The sequence below is a fragment of the Carcharhinus amblyrhynchos genome, chromosome 3, assembly GCF_965287045.1.
Source record: "Carcharhinus amblyrhynchos chromosome 3, sCarAmb.v2.hapA, whole genome shotgun sequence".
NCBI lineage: Eukaryota > Metazoa > Chordata > Chondrichthyes > Carcharhiniformes > Carcharhinidae > Carcharhinus > Carcharhinus amblyrhynchos.
The window spans coordinates 115,265,041-115,282,573 of record NC_137326.1 but is presented as its reverse complement, the minus strand read 5'-3'; the positions used below and the strand labels follow the sequence as shown (position 1 = coordinate 115,282,573).

Here is a 17,533-nt window from a genome sequence, read left to right as displayed (position 1 = left end):
TTTAGATTTGTTAAACTCCTTGGTGACTTTGTTTCCAGTGCCATTCCATGTTTCAGAAGTTCTCTGACAAATGCTGTCAAGTCTGACATGTGGAATGAATTTTCCACCATCCCTAAAAGTCTCTCCAAATCTTCCTTACATTCTGGTGACTATAAGCTCACAACAGCTTCAATTTTATTCTGGTCTGGCTTCAGTCCCTTGTTTGTTAGCACATGTCCCAAGAACCTTATTTCATGAAGACCTATTTAGCACTTTTCCTTCTTCAGCTTTAAGCTACTTTCTCTAGTTTTTGCCAGCACTCACCTGTTAAAGGGGCAGCGCTCCAAAAGCTGGTGCTACCAAATAAACCTGCTGGACTTTAACTTGGTGTCGTGAGACTTCTTACTGTGCCTACCCAATCCAATGCCAGCATCTCCACATCATTCATAAGAACATAAGAACATAAGAAATAGGAGCAGGAGCAGGTCAACTAGCCCCTCGAGCCTGCCCCGCCATTCAATAAGATCATGGCTGATCTGTCATGTCTCAGGTCCACATTCCCGCCCTCTCCCCATAACCCTTAATCCCCTTGCCTATCAAAAACCTATCAACCTGCGTCTTAAAAATATTTAGAAAGGCAGCCTCCACCACTTCAACGGGCAGAGAATTCCAGAGATTCACCACCGTTTGAGTGAAGAAGTTCCTCCTCAACTCTGTTCTCAACCGCCCCCTCTTTATCTTGAGGCTGTGCCCTCTAGTCCTACTGTCCTTTCTGAGCAGGAAGAGCCTCTCCACCTCTATCCTATCCATCCCATTCATCATCTTATATGTCTCAATGAGATCTCCCCTCATTCTTCTAAACTCTAACGAGTACAAGCCTAGTTTATTCAGCCTCTCCTCATAGTTCAACCCCCTCAACTCCGGTATCAGCCTAGTAAACCTCCTCTGCACTCCCTCCAACTCCAAAATATCCTTGCACAAGTACGGCGACCAAAACTGCACACAGTACTCCAGCTGCGGCCTCACCAGTGCCCTATACAGCTGTAGCAAGACCTCCCTACTTTTATATTGAATCCCCCTCGCTATGAAGGCCAGCACCCCATTTGCCTTCCTGACCACCTGCTGCACCTGTAGGCTGGGTTTTTGCGACTCATGCACAAGGACCCCGAGGTCCCTTTGCACCGTTGCATGCTGCAGTTTTTCGCCATGTAAGTAATAGTCCTTCCTAACATTATTCTTACCAAAGTGGACAACCTCACATTTGCCAACATTAAATTCCATTTGCCAGTTCCTGGCCCATTTGCCCAGCCTATCTAGATCCTTCTGTAGACTCTCCACACCCTCCGCACAATTTGCCATTCCACCAATCTTGGTGTCACCAGCAAATTTCGACACCATACACTTGGTTCCCTCCTCCAGATCATCTATATAAATGGTAAAAGCTGAGGCCCCAGCACCGACCCCTGGGGCACTCCACTAGTCACCAACCGCCAATCCGAATAGCACCCATTGACCCCCACTCTCTGCCTCCTATTTGACAGCCAATCCTCTATCCACGCTAACACCCTACCCCCAACTCCATGCCCCCTGACCTTCTGTAATAACCTCTTGTGAGGCACCTTGTCAAACGCCTTCTGAAAAGCAAGAAACACCACATCCACCGGCTCTCCTCTATCCACCGCCCTAGACACATCCTCATAGAACCCCAATAAATTCGTCAGACACGACTTCCCCTTAACAAAACCATGCTGCGTCTGCTCTATCAAACAATTCTCCTCAAGATGCCTCGCTATTTTCTCTTTGATCACGGATTCTAACATCTTACCTACAACAGATGTTAAACTAACCGGCCTATAATTCCCTGCCTTTTGCCTGCCACCCTTCTTAAACAACGGTGTAACATTAGCCGTTTTCCAATCTTCTGGCACTTCCCCGGAATCCAGCGACGTTTGGAAAATAATCACCAAGGCATCCACTATCACCTCCGCCATTTCTTTCAGAACCCTTGGATGCATTCCATCCGGTCCTGGGGACTTGTCCACAATCAGTCCCTCCAGTCTGTCGAGCACCGCCTCTCTAGTAATAATAATGTCATTCAGGCCCTCCACTCCTACCATCTTTCCATCGCTAACACCCGGCAAATTATTCATGTCCTCCTCCGTGAAGACGATCTCTCAGCATTACTGGTACTTTTCTGGGTAGGTGTACTTTGGGTGTCACAGTTTTGTCAATCTTGATGATGTGTTCTCACTTTAGGCAATCCCCTTGAACATGCACTTGTCTTCACTTCAGATGTCATCAGTCATGACAGTCATTATTCTCTTGATAAACTTCAGGTTTTTATATGCAACACTCATTCTTGGAATCAAACATTATTTCTCATAATAATAAACAGAAGTGCTTGAAATTTTTTACAGTTCATTTTAGTTTTCTACAGCAATTTTTACAACTGTGTAAGTAGACAATTTCATTTTTCTTTTAGTTGGCTGTTTTTCTTTCCTTATCTTATGGGAATGACATTTGCTTATGTACCTGTGTCAAGTTTAAAGTTCACGATCATGTTGGCAGTTTTTAAAACAACCTTTCATTTGCCTTTCGAATTTGCTGTTGCCAACGAAAAGTTCAGCTTCTGGATGGGATTTTCAGGCTGCACTCGCCCCAAGGCTGGAAGTTCCTGTCTGAGGTCAATGGATCTTTGCATGGTCCGTCCCTGTCCACTACAATTCCTATGGTGGGCAGGACAGGAAAATTCCACCCTCTGTGTCTATGTCATCACCTGCAATTGTGTGCACTTTCTTTGATTTACACATCTTAGATAATTGATTTTTTTATCACAGTTCTTGCACTGCTTTCCATAAACTGGACAACATGTCTCTGGTTGGCAGCTACCTTTTCCTCAGGACAACCCTGCAAAATCATCATCCATTACACCCTACTCTGGGGTTATACAATGCAACATGATGCACATCTTCGTCTAGTAAACTATCTGTTCTGCATCAACTGCATTTAAATATTTTAATAGCAGTTCTATTCTTTTACCTTCAGACCTTAAAATGTTTTTCTCCAATGTTGTTTCTGTTCAACGATCCACTTCTCTCAAAAGCCATTCGTTCAGTGAATAATTTGCAGGATTTAAGCTTGGATAAGTGATACTTCAAGTTCTCCAAATTAACACAATTCAGCTTATTTTCTCAACTCAATTACGTACTGATGAATGTTGTCACTGTCTTGTGTGCAGTAAAATAATTGTATATTTCATATGCGATGAGTGGTGTTTTCAGTTTCATGTCATTAACCAAAATGTAAAGCTGCTTTTGGGGCCTCGGCACAGCATCACACTGAGATTAATTCATCTTGGTCCAGACATACACACTCTGCAGCATGGGGCTCCAGGGGTGTAACTTGGAATTTTATGGCCTTGCTCGTCCTGAAACCATAAATTCTTGCCTGAGGTCAATAGACCTTCCCATTGTCCATACCTCCCCCGCTCCAATTTCCATGGCAGGTGGAGCAGTAAATTTCTGGCCATAGAATATGAAGATCTATGCAACTGTGATATCATTGGCAAGCTATCTGTAATATATCATTTGAGGCTTGATGCAGGGAGGATATTATCCTTGGTTGGAATATCTAGAACAGTGACACAGTCTTCAAGAAGGGTCCCCTAGCAATGAAGCAGGAAGTAATCACTGAGCTGGATCGCATGACAACACTGGTATAATATCCCCCATAGATGCAGTCACAGAATGAATTTCAGCAAGGGTAGCTGCAGTAAAAGTGGACGGCACAGTCAGGGATTGTATTCACCTGGTCCACCTGAACAAAGCACTGCTCGGCTTCTTCGCCCTACGAAGACCGTGTAACAAGTCATAGTTGACATGCAGACAGCATCTTGGATGCAAAGTGTGGGTTTTAGCAAATTCCGCTGAATGAAAAATCCTCAAAACTCACTAGCTTCATGTCTCTGGTTGGCAGCTACCTTTTCCTCAGGACAACCCTGCAAAATCATTGTTCATTACACCCTGTTTTGGGGTCATACAATGCAACATGATGCACATCTTCGTCTAGTCCTCGACAGAAGCTGGACCATCCAGTTAAAGCTCAACAGTGCTAAATGCCCATTCAGGGTCATCCACGTTCCTTATGCGAGTCCTTATGTGTTCTTATGTGACCTACTCACAGTCAATGGTATGAAGGTAGATCTAAACAAAGCAGTGGCTAGACGGCAGATTGCCATTCCCGAGACAAGCACATCCAGCAGCATCTCCTTGGAATGAAAATTATCTTTCCAAGTTTATTCCGTGTTACAATGAGGTCACCAGACCTCTGTCAGCTCCTCCACCAAGATGTCAAATGGTATTGACAGGAGCATCGTATTCAATCAGGCACTCAGCTCTCAGCTCTCCAGTGCTACGATACTTTGAGGTTCGAGCTCCTGCACTTTGATCAGCAGATGCAATTTGCTTGGTTTGGATCCAGAATGGCAGGCAAATAGCCTGCGGATCAAGGGCCTTCACTGACTCTAAGACTCATTATGTGCAAATCGAGAAGGAATTCCTTGCCCTCATCTTCACTGTCAGAAATTTTATTCATATGTAGTTATCCTATAAGTATTGAAACTAATCATCAGCCATTCATCACTATTCTTAAAATGTCTCTTGAGACTGTGTCTGCACAGCCATAGTGCATGATGCTCAAGTTATCACACAACTTCAGTGTCGTTTACAAGTGTAGTAAGGTGTTGTACTTTGCTGATGCTCTTTTCAGAGCCTTCCTACCGACAACTGACCAGGCAGATCATGAGTAGGACATTGACATCAAACCATACAGGTTTTCTCATTGAAATAAATCAAGAAACTTAAGGACAGGAGCAAACCTTTTGGCTTTTTGAATCTGCTCCGCCATTCAGTATGACCCTCTACCTCAATTTCATGTTTTTGCTTTCTCCCCAGGCCCCTTGATGTCATTAAAATCCAAAAAATTATCTATCCTTTAAATGAATACATTCAGTGACTTGGCCTCCATAGCTTTCTGTCATAGAGAATTCCACTTCACTCAAATATCCTTTGAGTGAATACATTTCTCATCACAGCCCTAAATGGTCAACCCATATCCTGAGACTGTGTCCCAGTTCTAGATTTTCCACCCAGGGATAACATCCTCGCTGCACCTAGTCTGCCAGCCCTGTTAGAATTGTTTTCATTGCATGTGGATTTCACGTACAGACAGTTCCATGAGGTCATTACGAAAGGCTGGCTCAAGTCCTCCAAAAGAACTTCCCGATGCCAGAGGAGCTAACCATACAAGATGGGTTGATACTACATGGTCAGCTATTCATATCTCTCTGCAGATGTAGTATACCTAGCAACTTCAAGGGCACCTAGGGTTGGAGGCAACCATGTGTAGGGTAAAGGAATCATATACTGGCCATTGATATCTGTGGATATGGAGAGAAAAGTATCCAGGTATGTGCCATGCAATGCACTCCAGCTGCTTCACTCTGGTTGGTTTGAATTCAACCAACTACCAGACATGAAGAGCAACATGGTGATAAGCATGTTCAAGAGATACTTTGCCACACAACACACAGCAATAGATAGTGACAAACAATGCTCATCACTTTGATTCCAGAGTGTTCTGAGACTTTTTACAAACATGTGACTTTGAGCACATCATGTGTTGTCCCCTGAATTCATAGTCCAATGGCCTGGCAAATTGATCAGTGTGTCCAGTCAAGCACCTATTGGACAAATATGCCTGAGACCATATAGATTTCTATGCTGCACTCTTCAACCTACAAAATTTTCCCCAACAGGGTCTTCCCTGTCAGCACAGTGACTTGTTCTCCAGGTGCACTAGGGCATGATTCCCATTGCCAAGTCCCTCCTGCAATTTAAGGTGAGTCACACACTTACGAAGTGGCAACAAAGGGGAAAGAAGTATTCCAATACAGATGCTTGCAACTTTGCCCTCTAGAATCTGATGAAATGGCTGGGATTCAAACCACACATAGCCACAAAAGGTTGGCAGTGGGTTTCACAGCTATATGGTAATTTCGGACAGCGATCATTTCTTATGAAATCAGCATCACCTGCTACTGGTATCTGAACTAACACCATTAGCTAACACTGTACCCAGCAGCTTTGGCGTACTCCATAAGGATACCTGCTGCCATTCACACTGAAGACACCAACCAGGAGGCATCTCCAGCACAGCCAACTGGTACAATCACATGCTAAGGAGGCTGAGCTACCCAAATCCAAGGTTCAAGAACTATGTGAAGAACAAGTCAATGAATGGACTTTGTTTTAAAAAGTGTTTTGCACATTGTAAATAGTTATGATGTTAGCCTTGTTTTACATGTATGAATGGATTATATTTTGTGACAGTTCTCTTTCAATGTTACACCTTAGTACAACTGGTTATCCCAACTTAAGCTGGGAAGATGTGGACCAGGTGGTCACATGGATGTTGGGATGATGAGAGTATGAAAGGGGTCACATGTCAAGAGAAGGGTAGTTATCCCGATGCGCAGGCAGGAACACAGCACGTAAGAGCTACTCAGTTGCTGTTAATAAACATTTAAACCCAATACTTCTACAATTACTATTCAGATTATCGGATTATTAAGGAGTAGCTTTGCTTGAATCCATTATGAAATGCAATGCTTTGATATCTATTAGATGGAGCGCAAATCACGAATCAATTGCAGAGAATTTGGGTGTTTGAAGATTACCTACCATCACAGAGAGAAGTGTTTCTCACATTGGTGCTAAATCCAGAATGGCAACTGCATGTGAAGCTTCCAATTGTATTCTTGCAGATTTGTTGACAGGTTGATGTGTTGGTTGCACATTCATCAATATCTGCAAATAAAAGTCCAATTAGTTCTTTTTCATTAAAATATAAAATTGACGTAAACGTATTGAGACAATTAGTTATGAATTTTCTATTCTGCCCTCATCCAATTACAATATCCCTGTGCTGATATATGTTAGTGAAAAGTTCATTGACTCATGGTGAGTTCAAGAACCTTAGAACAAAGAGTGTGAAAATTACTTAGAATCCTTACAGTGGAGAAGAAAGCTATTCAGCCCATTGAGCATGCACCAACAACAATCCCACCCAGGCCCTATCCCCTTAACCCCAAGCATGTACCCTGCTAATCCCTTGACATGATGGGACAATTTGCCATGGCCAATCAACCTAACCTACACATTGTTGGACTGTGGGAGAAAACCAGAGCACCCAGAGGAAACCCAGTCATGGGGAGAACGTGCAAACTCCACATAGACAATGGCCTGAGGCCTGAATTGAACCTGGGTCGCTGGTGCTTTGAGACAACGATGGTAACCACCGTGCCATTTGCCATTTTTAATAACGTATTGATTTATCCAATTGATATTGTATTCTGCAACCACATATTATGCCTCTGTGCACATAGTAGTGAAGTCAGCTAATGATCATTTAATTATTCAGAAGCAACAAAGATTTGCTTCAAGCTATTTAGATTGCAGTGTTGTGATATATGTTAGAGAGATAGAGCACAATTTTCAAATCAAGTACAGGGGATTTGTGTGTTTGAGAAATTCCTACCATCACAGAGTGAAGTGTTTCTCATGTTGACTCTGAAGCCAGGTTGACAACTGCATCTGAAACTTCCAATTGTATTCTTACAGATGTGTTGACAGGTTGATGTGTTAGTTGCACATTCATTGATATCTGCAAAAAATCCAATAATTCTTTGTTCAGTTTGATTGATTTTAGATTGTAAATTGAGGTCACATGTTGTTTTGAAAGTGACAAACTTTTTAACAATTTCCTGGTCATCATTTTTTTACCCCAATGCACACCTAATTCTCCTGTAATAATTACCTTATTAGGCTGTGGCACAGGTTATTATTGTAGTCCACTGATTGTCTAATATCTGTGCAGCCCTAAATTGTTGCTACAACCCATCTAGATTTACAGAGCATTCAGAGGACATAGATACAATATAATCCCAATGCTATCAACTGCAGGGAATCCGTGCAGTTAAAAGTTTGCTACCAGCATAAAAGGGAGTGTTCATCATGTCAATGCTGAAGCCTGGATGGCAACTGTGTAATTCTCCCATTTGTATTAATGCGGATTTGTTGACAAGTTGATGGCTGGGATTTTCGAGCAGCGCAGCTGACCAGGAGACAACAGCGGGAGCAGGGGGTTCATTCCCGAGATTCGCAAACCACGTCTGGCTGGTCATGAGTCGCCGAGGCCCTATTTTTAACTGTTCCATATGGAAATTGGCATTTCATTATGATTAGTGGGCCGAGCATAATAGCCTCCAAGCCCTGTATTGTCTCCTCTGTCTCCCCCTCCCTCCTACGCTGGGAGAAGTTCCCACAAGCAGGGTTTAGAACTGCTCTACTAATGAGGATCAGACATCCTCAGCCTGCAGTTGGGGACAGAGGCCATTGAGGCCCCCCTTGGGAGGTTGGGGGCAAGAGGGTTCGCCCCTTGGTCAGTGCCAGCCTGACACACTGACACTGACCAAGGGGCACACTGGCACTGCACTCCAGGCACATTGGAACTGCCTACTGGGCATAGGGCAGGCAAGAGGTGGAGTGATTGGTTGTGGGGGGAGCCGTTGCCACTCTGCAAGTAGAATTAGTGGGGAAGAGAGTGAGGGAACAGTCAGGCTTATCCCCTGGGGTGGTGGGGGGTTCAGGGCTGCCATGGGGTGGGGAGGGTGATCAATCGGGATAGGCCCAGGGGAGTGATCGGTGCTGACCTGAACGGTGGGGGGGGAGGTGCATATGGTAGGCCAGCGACTGGTGAGAGGGTGGGTTAGGAAGGCTGGCAATTGGGGGATTCTGGGGAAGAAATTGGGGAAGTCAGTACTCGGAAAGCCGGTGATGGGAGAGGCAGCCACTGTGTATGCCCTAATCTCACCACTGACAGATCAGTGCATGCACAGTGGCCTGCTCAGTGCGCTGATGTTGGCCTCTTGGGCAGGATGAGGTCCCGCCCAGTCCTTTTCAGCATTAAAAACTCAGAGCACCCTGCATTGCAGATACTGTCAGAGATTCATTCAGGTAAGTACACCCAAAAGAGAGGCAGGACGTTCTCCCATTTCAAACCCACTGGCACTTAGTTTTGTTTTAGGAGAATCCCAGCTAATATGTTGGCTGAAAATTCATGTACCTGCAGAAGAGGTCAATTCAGGAGAACCTCTGGGTTCTTTGAGATCTCAGGATGGCCGGGTTTTGGAAATACAATCTTTACTTCGTGGACCACTGGCTTGCTATAGTCATGTGAATCTGCCATGAGTCAGATGGAGCATAATCTCCAAATTGCAGAGAGACTTTATGTTTAAAAGCTTCTTACCATCGCACAGAGAAGTGTTGCTCGCGTTGATGCGAAAGCCTTGATGGCAACTGCATGTGAAGTTCCCAATTGTATTGGTGCAGATTTGTTGACAGCTTGATGTATTGGTTGCACATTCATCAATATCTGTGAATAAAAGAGAAATTATTTTGAGTACCATTTGATTGATATTCAACCATACATTGTCATCATACATCACATGTTTTCAAACACTATTCCCATATACTGAGAGGTTCCTGTTAAATCCAATAGCAATATTGTGAATGTTCTTTTTTGTTAAAGTGTAAAATTGAGATGTTATTAGCTTAGTAAATGTTTTGATACTATTAGCAATGGCTTTCTCAAACTGCCCTCATCAAACAACAACATTCCAGTCTTGATTTATGTTAAGCAGAAGGAACACTGAGATTTGATGAGTCAAAGAACAATCCTTAGAGCAAAATGAGAGAAACCTTCAATTTCAAGAAACATTTTTATTTTTCCGGCAGATATCAAATTCTGCAAACAAGTTATATGCCATTGTGAACATTGTAACAAAGTTAGCTAATGATCATTTAATAATTAATGAGCAACAAGTATTTTCTTCAAGTCATTTAGATTGCACTGTTGTGATATCTGTTAGACAGATAGAGCACAATTTTCAATTCAATTACAGAGGATTTGTGTGTTTGAGGAATTCATACCATCACAAAGCGAAGTGTTTCTCATGTTGATTCTGAAGCCAGGTTGGCAACTGCATCTGAAGCTTCCAATTGTATTCTTACAGATGTGTTGACAGGTTGATGTGTTGGTTGCACATTCATCAATATCTGCAAAATAATCCAATATTTCTTCAGTTTGATTTGTGTTAGATTTTCAGCCAGGGTCACATGTTGATTTGAAAGTGACAAACCTTTTAACAATTTCTTAGTCAGGATTTCTTTATCCCAATACACACCAAATTCTCCTGTTATAATTACCCTATTGGGCCATGTCACAGGTTATTATTGTGGTCCATTGGTTGTCAAATATCTGGGCAAGCCTAAATTGTTTGCTGCAACCCATCTACATTCTCGGAGCATTCCGAGCACATACATACAATATAATTCCAATGTTATCAGCTGCAGAGGATCTATGCAGTTAAAAATTTGCTATCATCGAAAAAGGAAGTGTTGATCAAGTTAATGCTGAAGCCTGGATGGCAATTGTGTGTAATTCTCCCATTTACATTCATGCAGATTTGTTGACAAGTTGATGGCTGGGATTCTCCCTGCCCACTGTGCTGCTCGAGGAGCGCAGCGGGCCAGGAGGCAACAGAGGGGGGCATAAATGGTCTGGCTGGTTGTGAGTTGCCAAAGCCCTTTCTTAAAAAAAATCTGCAGAAAAATGTTCAACTATTCGTCACTTAGTTTGATGGATGTTAAACTGTGTTTTAACAATCTATATCACATGTCTACATTACGTATTTATAACACTTCCTTTCAGGTTCTATAGTATTAAAAACCTCTGAAATTCAATAGCAATATCATCAGTGATGTCTTACAAATGCAAAAGATGCCTTTATAAATAAAGCATTACTAAATATAACGGCAGCAAATCATTAATTATTAAGGAGCAACAAGTCTTTGCTTAAATCTATTTTGATTTGCAATGTTATGTTATTTGTTACATGGGTTGCAATTCACAAATCATCAATTGCAGAGAATTTTACCTACCATCACAAAGAGAAGTGTTTCTCACATTGGTGCTAAATCCAGAATGGCAACCGCAACTGAAGCTTCCAAGTGTATTCTTGCAGACTTGTTGACAAGTTGATGTGTTGGTTGCACATTCATCAATATCTGCAAATAAAAGTCCAATCAGATCCTTTTTGTTACAATATAAAATTGATGTAAATGTATTGATACGATTAGTTATGAATTTTCCATCCTGCCCTCATCCAATTACAATTTTCCTGTGCTGACATATGTTAGTGAAAGGTTCATTGAATAATGGTGAGTTCAAGAAGAACCTTAGAGTAGACAGTCTGAATCTTACTTGCAATTTCCAATCGTGTATTGATTTATCTAATACATACCATATTCTACAAACAAGTTATATGCCGCTGTGCGCATTGTAATGAAGTCAGCTAATGATCATTTAATTATTAAAGAGCAACAAATATTTGCTTCAAGCAATTTAGATTGCACTGTTATGATATCTGTTAGTCAGATAGAGCACAATTTTCAAATCAATTACAGAGGATTTGTGTGTTTGAGGAATTCCTACCATCACAAAGTGAAGTGTTTGTCATGTTGATTCTGAAGCCACGTTGGCAGCTGCATCTGAAGCTTCCAATTGTATTCTTGCAGATGTGTTGACAGGTTGATGTGTTGGTTGCACATTCATTGACATCTGCAAAAAAATCCAATAATCCTTTGTTCAGTTTGATTGACATTAGATTGTCAACCAGTGTCACATGTTGATTTGCAAGTGACAAACCTTTTAACAATTTCCTAGTCAGGATTTCTTTACCCCAATACAAACCTAATTCTCCTGTTACAATAATCCGCTTATGCCGTGGTTATTATTGTGGTCCACTGATTGTCTAATATCTGAACTTCCAAACTTTTTGCTGCAACTCATCCACATTTACAGAGCAGTCAGAGCACGTAGATACATATAATTTCAATGTTATTAGCTGCAGACAATCTGTGCAATCAAAATTTGCTACCATTAAATAAAGGAGTGTTGATCATGTCGATGCTGAAACCTGGATGATGATTGCGTATAATTCTCCCATTTGTATTAATGCAAGATTTGTTGACAAGTTGATGGCTGGGATTCTCGAACAGCACAGTAGTCCAGGAGATGACAGTGGGAGCCTATCACGAAATTAGGTTAGCTGGTCGCAAGTCGCTGAGGTCCTTTCTTTTAGCGTAACTAAGTCAATGTGGAAATCGACAATTCAATATGATCAATGGGCCTAGGACAGTAGTCTCCAAGCTGCTATTGTCTCCTCCTCATCCAAGCTCCCCATCCCCCCGTCCCACAAATGGGGATCATTGACCCAATGCCTGGTAGGCAGTGCCAGGGTGCACCTGGACATATGCAATTTGCCCGGGGGCATAGGCCAGTCCTGCCAGGTTTGCCATGCCCAGGGGGCCACCAAACCTCCCACTGCTGCCCGACCTCCTGGCGTGCCCCGATTGCTCCCCTTCACTTCAGCGGATCTCTCGCTACTTCCATGAAAGTGGGGAGTTAGTCAGAACCCTGCCGGAGTGAAATTGTACTGACGGGATGAGAGATTTCAGTTCCAGGACCAAAAGTGATTATTAAATAACATTAAAATGACTTACCTGCTGGTCCGCTGGTCCTGACCACGCTGGATATCCGGTGCCCCAAGCTACGTGCATATCGGGAATGCATGTGCAAATCCAATGAATCAGTGTGCATGCTGAAAATTAGCACGGCGGGATGGGGAATCGCCCCCACAATCTTTACTTAGTGTAGTACCTGGTTTGACATAGTCCTGTGAATCTGCCATGAATCAGGTGGAGTGTAATTTCCAAATGGCAGAGAAACTGTGGCCACGAATCATGTGTACACCAATTTGTAGGATTCATGCATTTGTTCCCAACACACCTGCAACTCCCAGCAACGGATATCTGGCACGGTCAGGACCGCAGTGGAAACTGGAGGGACCAGCAGGTAAGTTATTTTAATCTTATTTTAATGTAATTTAGATGTCATTATTAGGCCCGGGATTGAAGTCTCCAGGCCCAAAAGCATCTCCCACCCCACCAATACAATTTCGCTCCAGCGGGGTTTAGAGTAGCTCCTCACTTTTGGGGAATGAGAGGGAGACTCCGCTGGAGTGAAGTGGGGCAAACCCCAGGGGTTTGGGTGGCAGGGATGGAGTTCTCTGGGCATGGGCACCCTAGCAGTGCCAGCCTGTGCACCCGACACTGCCCAAGGGACAAAGTGCCCTTGCCCAGGGGGCACCTTGGAACTGCCCACCATGCGTCATGCACTGCCAAGGGGGCAGAGCCTAGGGAGCAGTGCAACAGGGCAGGGCCAAGGTGGTGGGCCCAAAAGGCGGGGCTTCGGGATGATCAGTGGAGGTGGGTGTTTCTGTTGCCACTCTGCATTTGGGGTGGTCGGGACTGGAGGGAGGCCATCAATTAGGATTGGGGGGGTGGGGTGGACGGCCAGAGGGTCATCTTCTCATGAGGGGGTCTGTCGGGGATGGTGGGGTGGGGGGAATCATCACTGCTGTGGGGGCTCTGGAGTTCAGAGTGCTTCTCGATGGGGGTGGGGGTTGGGGGGGAGGAGGGAAGGGGGTGTGGGTCAGGGTTGGCCCGGTAATGTTTGTGGGGTCAGCGATCAAGCCACGATCAGGCCTGGCCAGGGCTGGAGGAACAGCACTGCAGGGCCTTGGGCTGGTCAGCGATTGAGTCGGCCAGCAAACCAGAGGCTGACAGATTGGACCCACTACGCACGCCTAGAGTTCCAGGACTTCAAACTCTGGTGTGAATAGGGGCCCCCCCCCCACCTCCCCCCCTCCTCCCCGCCCCCAATCATTTAATGATATTCCCAGTTGTGACCTCTGCATTGCACAGAGTGTGGAAGATTTGAGTCTGAACTCCCACTGAAAAAACAATCGTGATTTACACCAGTTTTCCCGCAAATTCAGCAATTAGAACTTTTTTGGGAGAATCGCCCCTATGTATGTTTAAAGGCTTCTTACCATCACACAGAGAATTGTTTCTCGCGTTGATGCGAAAGCCTTGACGACAACTGCATGTGAAGTTTCCAATTGTATTGGTGCAGATTTGTTGACAGCTTGATATGTTGGTTGCACATTCATCAATATCTGTGAATAAATGAGAAATTATTTTGAGTACCATTTGATTGATATTCGACCATACATTGTCATCATACATCACATGTTTTCAAACACTATTCCCATATACTGAGAGGTTCCTGTTAAATCCAATAGCAATATTGTGAATGTTCTTTTTTGTTAAAGTATAAAATCGAGATGATATGAGCTTTATAAATGTATTGATACTATTGGCAATGGCTTTTCCATACTGCCCTCATCAGACAACAACATTTCTGTCTTGAGTCGAGTTAATCTGAAGGAACACTGAGATCTGATGAGTTAAAGAACAATCCTTAGAGCAAAATGAGTGAAACCTTCAATCTCAAGGAACATTTTTATATTTCCAACAGAAATGTAGAAACTGGAGGAGGCCATTTGGCCCTTTGAGCCAGCTCCGCAATTTATCTTGATCATGGCTGATCATCAAATCCAATATTCTGTTTCCCCCTTACTTGCATATCCCTTGATCCCTTTAGCCCCAAGAGCTATATCTAATTTCTTCTTGAAATCAGACAAAGTTTTGGCCTCAACTATATTCTGTGGGAGTGAATTCACCACTCTCTGGATGAAGAAATTTCTCCTCACCTCAGTTCTAAAAGGTTTACCCTCAAATTATGACCTCTAGTCCTGAACTCCCCCACCATTATAAACATTCTTTCTGAATCTACCCTGTCTAACCCTATTAGAATTTTTAAGTTTCTATGAGATCCACTCTCACTCTCCTAAGCTCCAGTGAATATAATCCTAAACAACTTAGTTTCTCCTCCTATAGCAGACCAGCCATCTCAGGATTCAGTCTGATAAACTTTTACTATACTCCCTCTCTAACAAGGACATCCTTCCTCAGATAAATCACCAGAACTGTACACAATCCTCCAGGTGTGGCCTCACCAATGCCCTATATAATTGCAGAAAAACATCCCTATCCCTATACTCAAATCATCTCGCTATGAAAGCCAACATACCATTAGCCTTTTTTTACTGCCTGCTGTTCCAGCATGCTTACTTTTAGCATAGATGCATGAGGACGCCAAGGTCTTGTTGAGTACCCACCTCTCTCAATTTACACCCATTCAATTAATAATCTGTCTTCCGATTATTGCTACCAAAGAGCTTAACCTCACATTTATCCACATTATACTGCATCTGCCATGCAAATCCCACACACTCAGCCTGTCCAAATCATATGAAAGCATCTATGCATCCTTCTCACAGCTCATCCTCCCACCCAACTTTGTATCATCTGCAAATTTAGAGATAACACATTCAGTTCCCTCTTCCAAATCATTAATATATAATGTGAACAGTTGGGATCCAGGCATAGATCCCTGCGGAACCCCACTAGTCACTGACTGCCAATCAGAAAAAGACCCATTTATGCCAACTCTTTGCTTCCTATCTGCTAATCAGCTTTCTATCCATATGAAGACATTACCAGCAATCCTTTAACTTTACATAGTAGTCTGTTATGCGAGACTTTGCCAAAAGCCTTCTGACAGTCTAAATAAACCACATCCACTGATTCTCCTCAGTCAACTCTACCAGTTACATCCTCAAAAAATTCCAATATATTCATCAATATATTTCCCTTTTGTAAATCCATAATGACTTTGTCTGATTATACCACTGCTTTCCAAATGCTGAGTTATGAAATCCTTTATAATAGACTCTAGCAACTTCTCCAGTACCAATGTTAGGCTCACTGGTGTATCGTTCCCAGTTTTCTCTCTACCTCCCTTTTTGAACAATGGGCTTACATTAGCTACTGTCCAATCTGAAGGAACTATTCCAGAGTCCAAAAAATTTTGGAAAATAACCACCGATGGGTCTATTATTTCCAGGGCCACTTCCTTAAATACTCTGGGATGAAGATTATCAGGACCTGGAGATTTATCCACTTTCAACCCCATCAATTTCCCCAAAACCATTTCTCTGTTAATGCTGATTTCCTTCAGTTCCTCACTAAAACATGTTTCTCTCAACACTTCTGGTACATTATTCATGTCTTCCTTTGTGAAAACTGAAGCAAAGTACAAATTTAATTCCTCAGTCATTTCTTTATTCCCTGTTATGAATTTTCCCATTTCTGACTGTAAATGGTCTTTTCTTTTAAGAACATAAGAAATAGGAGCAGGAGTAGGCCATCTAGCCCCCCGAGCCTGCCCCACCATTCAATAAGATCATGGCTGATCTGTCATGGCTCAGTTCCACATTCCCGCCCTCTCCCCATAACCCTTAATCCCCTTGCCTAGCAAAAACCTATCAACCTGCGTCTTAAATATATTTAGCGAGGCAGCCTCCACCACTTCAACGGGCAGAGAGTTCCAGAGATTCACCACCCTTTGAGTGAAGAAGTTCCTCCTCAACTCCGTTCTAAACCGCCCCCCCCATCTTTATCCTGAGGCTGTGCCCTCTAGTCCTACTGTCCTTTCTGAGTGGGAAGAGCCTCTCCACCTCTATCCTATCCATCCCATTCAATATCTTATACGTCTCAATGAGATCTCCCCTCATTCTTCTAAACTCTAACGAGCACAAGCCTAGTTTATTCAGCCTCTCCTCATAGCTCAACCCCCTCAACTCCAGCATCAGCCTAGTAAACCTCCTCTGCACTCCCTCCAAGGCCAAAATATCCTTGCACAAGTGCGGCGACCAAAACTGCACACAGTACTCCAGCTGCGGCCTCACCAGTGCCCTATACAGCTGCAGCAAGACCTCCCTACTTTTATATTCAGTCCCCCTCGCTATGAAGGCCAGCATCCCATTAGCCTTCCTGACCACCTGCTGCACCTGCAGGCTGGGTTTTTGCGACTCATGCTCAAGGACCCCGAGGTCCCTCCGCACCGTTGCATGCTGCAGTTTTTCGCCACGTAAGTAATAGTCCTTCCTACCATTATTCGTACCAAAGTGGACAACCTCACATTTGCCAACATTAAATTCCATGTGCCAGTTCCTGGCCCATTCGCCCAGCCTATCTAGAGCCTTCTGCAGACTCTCCACACCCTCCGCACAATTTGCCGTTCCACCAATCTTGGTGTCATCAGCAAATTTCAACACCATACACTCGGTTCCCTCCTCCAGATCATCTATATAAATGGTGAACAGCTGAGGCCCCAGCACTGACCCCTGGGGCACTCCACTAGTCACCAACCGCCAATCCGAACAGCACCCATTGACCCCCACTCTCTGCCTCCTATTTGACAGCCAATCCTCTATCCACGCTAACACCCTACCCCCAACTCCATGCCCCCTGACCTTCTGCAATAACCTCTTGTGAGGTACCTTGTCAAATGCCTTCTGAAAATCAAGAAACACCACATCCACCGGCTCTCATCTATCCACCGC

At 43.6% G+C, this 17,533-nt stretch overlaps 1 protein-coding gene across 1 annotated transcript in view; it reads right to left on the bottom strand.

Annotated features, from left to right (window-relative positions):
* The window catches only part of LOC145341048 (uncharacterized), a 91,654-nt gene that overhangs the window by 15,558 nt on the left and 58,563 nt on the right, over window positions 1-17,533 (bottom strand). Inside the window, exons 19-25 of the mRNA XM_080185794.1 lie at window positions 14,054-14,179; window positions 11,593-11,718; window positions 11,040-11,165; window positions 10,029-10,154; window positions 9,346-9,471; window positions 7,576-7,701; window positions 6,720-6,845 (exon numbers count right to left, since the gene is read on the bottom strand). Of these exons, the coding sequence (XP_080041920.1) occupies window positions 6,720-6,845; window positions 7,576-7,701; window positions 9,346-9,471; window positions 10,029-10,154; window positions 11,040-11,165; window positions 11,593-11,718; window positions 14,054-14,179 (882 nt within the window). The remainder of the gene's footprint in view (window positions 1-6,719; window positions 6,846-7,575; window positions 7,702-9,345; window positions 9,472-10,028; window positions 10,155-11,039; window positions 11,166-11,592; window positions 11,719-14,053; window positions 14,180-17,533) is intronic.